Here is an 8343-nt window from a genome sequence, read left to right as displayed (position 1 = left end):
TTGTACAGATAACTCCTTAGACCCCATGGCTTGAAGTTTGCTCCGACATGTACTATCAACCGTGGGACCTTACGTAGGCAGTTGTTGGCAGTCACCAATCATGTCCAATCATTTAAATTTACCACAGGTGGCGTCCAGTGAAGCTGTAGAAACATCTGGAGTAGTACCAGTGGAAACCAAATTCTCCTCAGCTCACTTTTGGATGTGATATCAAAGGGTGTGCAGATGTGTGTACAGATGATATTTTACATTTGATTTTTAATAAACAAGCTCAAACATCTAAACCCTGCTTCCACTTGCTTCCCACGTGTGGGAGATTCAGACAGTGACCTCAGTCTGCTGTAGGATCTGACCCTAATGAAACCTGGAAAAGGTGAAAGAGCTGTGCAGACTTTCAGCTTGCCTGTATTTGTCCTTACATGTGTAACATGCAGTATATGCTATATATGAACTATGTGTTACTTTATATAAACTACATGTAAGTATATAAACATGTTCACATTATAACCCTGTGTATATATTTATATATAATGCATTCAGAAAGTCTTCAGACACTTTCACGTTTTCCACAGTTTGTGATGTTGAGGTCTTGTGCTCAAAGAACCTGATCTGGTTTCTCCATCATTCTGCTCTCAGTGCCCCATCATGAGAACATGGGAACAATTTTACATTTTTAGAAATGTATTTATTTTCTACACCTTGACTGGACTCCACCTGTAAATTTAATTGATTGGACATAAGATGGAGTGACACACATCTGTCCGGATAAGGTCTCACAGCCAACAATGCGTTTTAGAGCACAGGCCAGGGCACGAGGAGAAGAAGAGAAAGATCTGGAGAAGAGCACCAAAAGAAAATCTGCTTATCTTAGACCTGTCACGCAATCATTTTTTGGACAATATTTTGGCCCAGAAAAACGCTGCATTTTTATGCCACTGATGCTAATATGATAGCACAATGATGCAATTACACCTTTACAACCAAACAAACAAGATTGAGAATACTGGTGACTTTCAGATCTGCCAGAGGAGAGCACTGTGTACCGAGCACTGAGCACTGTGTACTGAGCACTGTGTACCGAGCACTGTGTACCGAGCACTGAGCACTGTGTACCGAGCACTGTGTACCGAGCACTGAGCACTGTGTACTGAGCACTGTGTACTGTGTACCGAGCACTGTGTACTGAGCACTGTGTACCGAGCACTGTGTACCGAGCACTGAGCACTGTGTACTGAGCACTGTGTACCGAGCACTGTGTACCGAGCACTGAGCACTGTGTACTGAGCACTGTGTACTGTGTACCGAGCACTGTGTACTGAGCACTGTGTACCGAGCACTGTGTACCGAGCACTGAGCACTGTGTACTGAGCACTGTGTACCGAGCACTGTGTACCGAGCACTGTGTACCGAGCACTGAGCACTGTGTACCGAGCACTGTGTACCGAGCACTGAGCACTGTGTACCGAGCACTGTGTACCGAGCACTGAGCACTGTGCACTGTGTACTGAGCACTGTGTACCGAGCACTGTGTACTGAGCACTGAGCACTGTGCACTGTGTACTGAGCACTGTGTACTGAGCACTGTGTACCGAGCACTGAGCACTGTGTACCGAGCACTGTGTACTGAGCACTGTGTACCGAGCACTGTGTACTGAGCACTGTGTACCGAGCACTGAGCACTGTGCACTGTGTACCGAGCACTGTGTACCGAGCACTGTGTACTGAGCACTGAGCACTGTGCACTGTGTACTGAGCACTGTGTACCGAGCACTGTGTACTGAGCACTGTGTACCGAGCACTGAGCACTGTGTACCGAGCACTGTGTACTGAGCACTGAGCACTGTGTACTGAGCACTGTGTACCGAGCACTGAGCACTGTGTACTGAGCACTGTGTACTGTGTACTGAGCACTGTGTACCGAGCACTGAGCACTGTGTACCGAGCACTGTGTACCGAGCACTGTGTACTGAGCACTGAGCACTGTGCACTGTGTACTGAGCACTGTGTACCGAGCACTGAGCACTGTGCACTGAGCACTGTGCACTGAGCACTGTGTACTGAGCACTGAGCACTGTGCACTGTGTACTGTGTACTGAGCACTGTGTACTGAGTACTGTGTACTGTGTACTGAGCACTGAGCACTGTGTACCGAGCACTGTGTACCGAGCACTGTGTACCGAGCACTGAGCACTGTGTACTGAGCACTGTGTACCGAGCACTGAGCACTGTGTACTGAGCACTGTGTACCGAGCACTGTGTACTGAGCACTGTGTACCGAGCACTGTGTACCGAGCACTGAGCACTGTGTACTGAGCACTGTGTACCGAGCACTGAGCACTGTGTACCGAGCACTGTGTACCGAGCACTGTGTACCGAGCACTGAGCACTGTGCACTGTGTACTGAGCACTATGTACTGTGCACTGTGTACCGAGCACTGAGCACTGTGCACTGTGTACTGAGCACTGAGCACTGTGTACCGAGCACTGTGTACTGAGCACTGAGCACTGTGTACCGAGCACTGAGCACTGAGCACTGTGTACCGAGCACTGAGCACTGTGTACCGAGCACTGAGCACTGTGTACTGAGCACTGAGCACTGTGTACCGAGCACTGTGTACCGAGCACTGAGCAGTGTGTACTGAGCACTGTGTACTGAGCACCGAGCACTGTGCACCGAGCACTGTGTACTGAGCACCGAGCACTGTGTACCGAGCACTGTGTACTGTGTACCGAGCACTGTGTACTGTGTACCGAGCACTGTGTACCGAGCACTGTGTACCGAGCACTGTGTACTGTGTACTGAGCACTGTGCACTGAGCACTGTGTACCGAGCACTGTGTACCGAGCACTGTGTACTGAGCACTGTGTACCGAGCACTGTGTACCGAGCACTGAGCACTGTGTACCGAGCACTGAGCACTGTGTACCGAGCACTGAGCACTGTGCACTGAGCACTGTGTACCGAGCACTGTGTACCGAGCACTGTGCACCGAGCACTGAGCACTGTGTACTGAGCACTGTGTACTGAGCACTGTGTACTGAGCACTGTGTACCGAGCACTGTGTACCGAGCACTGAGCACTGTGTACCGAGCACTGTGCACCGAGCACTGAGCACTGTGTACTGAGCACTGTGTACTGAGCACTGTGTACCGAGCACTGTGTACCGAGCACTGAGCACTGTGTACTGAGCACTGTGTACTGAGCACTGTGTACCGAGCACTGAGCACTGTGTACTGTGTACTGAGCACTGTGTACCGAGCACTGTGTACCGAGCACTGAGCACTGTGTACTGAGCACTGTGTACCGAGCACTGTGTACTGTGTACTGAGCACTGTGTACTGAGCACTGTGTACCGAGCACTGAGCACTGTGTACTGAGCACTGTGTACTGAGCACTGTGTACCGAGCACTGAGCACTGTGTACTGAGCACTGTGTACTGAGCACTGTGTACTGAGCACTGTGTACCGAGCACTGAGCACTGTGTACCGAGCACTGAGCACTGTGTACTGAGCACTGTGTACCGAGCACTGTGTACCGAGCACTGAGCACTGAGCACTGTGTACTGAGCACTGTGTACTGAGCACTGTGTACCGAGCACTGAGCACTGAGCACTGTGTACTGAGCACTGTGTACTAAGCACTGAGCACTGTGTACTGAGCACTGTGTACCGAGCACTGAGCACTGTGTACTGAGCACTGAGCACTGTGTACCGAGCACTGTGTACCGAGCACTGAGCACTGAGCACTGTGTACTGAGCACTGTGTACTAAGCACTGAGCACTGTGTACCGAGCACTGTGTACCGAGCACTGTGTACTGAGCACTGTGTACTGAGCACTGTGTACCGAGCACTGAGCACTGTGTACTGAGCACTGTGTACTGAGCACTGTGTACTGAGCACTGAGCACTGTGTACCGAGCACTGAGCACTGTGTACTGAGCACTGTGTACCGAGCACTGAGCACTGTGTACCGAGCACTGAGCACTGTGTACTGAGCACTGTGTACTGAGCACCGAGCACTGTGTACCGAGCACTGTGTACCGAGCACTGTGTACCGAGCACTGAGCACTGTGTACTGAGCACTGTGTACCGAGCACTGTGTACCGAGCACTGAGCACTGTGTACTGAGCACTGTGTACCGAGCACTGTGTACTGAGCACTGTGTACTGAGCACTGTGCACCGAGCACTGTGTACCGAGCACTGAGCACTGTGTACTGAGCACTGTGTACTGAGCACTGAGCACTGTGTACTGAGCACTGTGCACCGAGCACTGTGCACCGAGCACTGTGTACCGAGCACTGAGCACTGTGTACTGAGCACTGTGTACTGAGCACTGTGTACCGAGCACTGAGCACTGTGTACCGAGCACTGAGCACTGTGTACTGAGCACTGTGTACTGAGCACTGAGCACTGTGTACTGAGCACTGTGTACTGAGCACTGAGCACTGAGCACTGTGTACCGAGCACTGAGCACTGTGTACTGAGCACTGTGTACCGAGCACTGTGTACCGAGCACTGAGCACTGTGTACTGAGCACTGTGTACTGAGCACTGTGTACCGAGCACTGTGTACCGAGCACTGAGCACTGTGTACTGAGCACTGTGTACTGAGCACTGAGCACTGTGTACTGAGCACTGAGCACTGTGTACTGAGCACTGTGTACTGAGCACTGTGTACTGAGCACTGTGTACCGAGCACTGTGTACCGAGCACTGTGTACTGAGCACTGTGTACCGAGCACTGAGCACTGTGTACTGAGCACTGTGTACCGAGCACTGTGTACCGAGCACTGAGCACTGTGTACTGAGCACTGTGTACTGAGCACTGTGTACCGAGCACTGTGTACCGAGCACTGAGCACTGTGTACCGAGCACTGTGTACTGAGCACTGTGCACTGAGCACTGTTTACTGAGCACTGTGTACCGAGCACTGTGTACCGAGCACTGAGCACTGTGTACCGAGCACTGAGCACTGTGTACCGAGCACTGTGTACTGAGCACTGAGCACTGTGTACTGAGCACTGAGCACTGTGTACCGAGCACTGTGTACCGAGCACTGAGCACTGAGCACTGTGTACTGAGCACTGTGTACCGAGCACTGAGCACTGTGCACTGAGCACTGTGTACTGAGCACTGTGTACCGAGCACTGAGCACTGTGTACCGAGCACTGTGTACTGTGTACCGAGCACTGAGCACTGAGCACTGTGTACTGAGCACTGTGTACCGAGCACTGAGCACTGTGTACTGAGCACTGTGTACCGAGCACTGAGCACTGTGCACTGAGCACTGTGTACTGAGCACTGTGTACCGAGCACTGAGCACTGTGTACCGAGCACTGTGTACCGAGCACTGTGTACTGTGTACTGAGCACTGTGTACCGAGCACTGTGTACCGAGCACTGTGTACTGTGTACTGAGCACTGTGTACCGAGCACTGTGTACTGTGTACCGAGCACTGTGTACTGTGTACCGAGCACTGTGTACCGAGCACTGTGTACCGAGCACTGTGTACTGTGTACCGAGCACTGAGCACTTTCAATAATTTAGAAATGTGGATCTTTTAATGTTTGGTAGGACACTGAGAGCAGAAACCACGATTTTTCATTTTATATTAGCAGAAGACCTCAGCATGAAAAATGATTGAAGACTTTCAGCTGAATGTATTGTGCTGAGCTCACAGTTAATCTGTTCTTCCTGTTGAAGGGAAAGGAGGTGTTCAGCTCCGGACCCTGCAGGAGGAGTGCCAACATTGGGCTTCACGATTCCCTCACTTACGGTACACACACACTCACACACACTCATGATTAGTCATCAGAACTCTCTTCCGTCCTCACACGCCTCGTCTCACACTCTCTAATCATTTTTTTCCATCCACTGTAATGGTGTGTGTGTAAAGGTGTGTGTGTGTGTGTGTGTGTGTGTGTAAAGAAGGTGTGTGTGTGTCTGTGTGTAAAGAGGGGTGTGTCTGTGTGTGTGTGTGTGTGTGTGTGTGTGTGTGTGTGTGTGTGTGTGTAAAGGTGTGTGTGTGTGTGTGTGTGTGTGTGTGTGTGTGTGTGTGTAAAGGTGCAGGGGTGCGTCTGCAGGGGTGCGTCTGCAGGAGTGTGTGCATAAGAGCATAAAACCGCCGCTAACACAACTCCACTAGAGCTCAACATATTACTCACCAGCGCCTCTAATGACATCACAGCACTGATGCCTGCCGAATCTGGAGATTCACTAACAGTAAATGTATTGTGTGTGTGTGTGTGTGTGTGTGTGTGTAATCAGGATTATTGGAAAACAGCTGATTTGTCCTACAGATGAGGGTTTTCAATGGTTTGCCTCCTCGTCCCACATCTCCACCTCCATCAGTCCAGTGCAGGACAGGACTGCCAACGAGTGAGTTCCTAATTGTCTGCGAGGGGGTGTGCGTGTGTGAGTGTGTGTGCGTGTGTGTGTACAATAAGGTTGTATGGGTTGTGTAATATGTTATTATGAGCAGATGTGTCGTGTGTGTGTGTAAGGTTGTGTGTGCAGGGCCACAGAGCTGTGCTGTGTCCCTCCCTGGAGCTGACACACTCTGATCCGCCCCACGGTTCCCATGTAGATGAGTTACCCAGGGTGATCGAGGCTGAGGGGCTAATGGAGGAGTACCTGGCCTTCGACTGCAGAGACCTGTAAGTGTGTGTGTGTGTGTGTGTGTGTGTGTGTGTGTTCGTCAGTCGGACAGTAATGATATATGTTCTGTGTAAAAATGTTCTTGGTTCTACAGGGCATGAATTCTGTTCTACACAGGTTGGTTCTCCTTAGATAAATGAAGGTTCTCTGGTAGAACTTTTCCTGCCCCTCCCCCTCTAACAACATATACCCCAAAACATCACAACTCACCAGTTGGTGCCTGGGTGTGTCCATACTATGAGCCACGCCCCTCAACTGCCCACTTTACTCTGATAGGCTGAAATCAGTCTTTAAACACTGAAAGCCCTCTGATCAGGGTTAGAACTAACCGAGGTGTGTGTGTGTGTGTGTGTGTAGTGATGAGGAGTTTGAGCGAGAGTGTGTGAGCAGTCGGAGGTCCTGTCTGCCTCCCGTCTCTCCATATCGCTGCCGCAGGGAGGCGGTGCTGGAGCTGCTGTTTGATGACGTGTGGCGTGAGCTGATTGGCTGGATGGAGGAGTTGATCCGCAGGCTGTGGGAGGGCTGTGTGTCAGGTATGTAATATCAGTGTTTCTGTATTGATGTTAGTGTTGTTATGATTATGATTAGGGATCGGCCGCTGGAGGGAGGAGTTTAATGGTGGTGAATTTTTGTGACTGTTTTCCTGCAGATGAGGAGAAGAGTGCGGTTGCTCTCAGTCCTGCACGACCTCATTCCCACAGTCCATTTGGGCTGTTGTCCGTGCTTCCCACAGCTCCGCCTTGCCTGGGCCCCGCCCCAACACAACCCCAACACACACACACCAACTTGCAGCTTCAGCACACGCACACTGCTCTGCAGCTCCAGGTCAGCACTGGGTTCCTCAAAGGCCGGGGGACAGGAACCATCCACCCTTAGCAGTGTAGTGTCGCTCCTGTTAGCAGCAGTACTGCCCACTCTTACTGCCAGTTTCTGCACCGCTGATAACCGTAACAGTTAAAGTGTCCCTGTACTGTTTCCTGTCCCCTGTCTCACTCCCTGGTACGCTTCTGGTTCCGCACCCTGTCTCTCTCCCTGTTCCACTTCCGGCCTAATTCCCATTTCCTGTCCCAATCTCGTTTTTACTTCTGGTTCTGTTCCTTGTCCTTTCCCTGTCCCACTCTACTCCTGTACCCTGTAACACTGTCTGCCCCATTCCAGTTTCCTGTCCCACTCTGCGTCTATGGTCTGTTTTCTGAACCACACCTTGTCCCTTGTCCTATTCCCTGTCTTGTTCCCTGTCTTACCCCCTATCCACTCTTGCTCCCCTTTCTGGTGTCTCACTCAACTACCTTGTTCCATTGCCTGTCTGATGCCCTGCTCTATTCCCTGCCCTGATCCTTGTCTGTCTTCCAGTTCCACTCCCTGTCCCATTACCTGGCTGGTGAATCTTGTCCCGTAGTTCCTCTGTCGCGGTTCCTCTGTAGATTTGCAGATGGAGTAGAGATGGTACCCTTTTCCCCTTTTCTTTCTGCTTGAATGAGCCAGTGCTTCTTGCCTTCTCTGTGAAAATGTGGCTGATGTCATTTTCACTTCTCTGGTCTCAGTATTTGTCTGCTCATCCTTTTCCCAGGGTTCTAGTTCATTAACGTTCTCCCTCTTTCCTCCTCTTTTCTGTGTTTTCATCTCTGTACTCCTTTCTGATCTTTCATGACATCATCAACCTGCCCTCCCTGTTTTTATCTCTTTTTT

General features: G+C 50.9%; 1 protein-coding gene across 1 annotated transcript in view; it reads left to right on the top strand.

Moving 5' to 3' along the window:
• Positions 1–5687: 5687 nt before the first annotated feature.
• fam149b1 (family with sequence similarity 149 member B1) overlaps positions 5688–8343 on the top strand; it is a gene marked incomplete at its 5' end in the record, with an annotated part of 30220 nt that continues 27564 nt past the window's right edge. Inside the window, 5 exons of the mRNA XM_072690186.1 lie at positions 5688–5773; positions 6265–6375; positions 6501–6653; positions 7012–7187; positions 7304–7479. Of these exons, the coding sequence (XP_072546287.1) occupies positions 5688–5773; positions 6265–6375; positions 6501–6653; positions 7012–7187; positions 7304–7479 (702 nt within the window). The remainder of the gene's footprint in view (positions 5774–6264; positions 6376–6500; positions 6654–7011; positions 7188–7303; positions 7480–8343) is intronic.

This window comes from Salminus brasiliensis, chromosome 10, assembly GCF_030463535.1.
Source record: "Salminus brasiliensis chromosome 10, fSalBra1.hap2, whole genome shotgun sequence".
Classification (NCBI taxonomy): Eukaryota; Metazoa; Chordata; class Actinopteri; order Characiformes; family Bryconidae; genus Salminus; species Salminus brasiliensis.
Note: the sequence above shows the minus strand (reverse complement) of the source record. Positions and strands in the feature narration are given on the sequence as shown.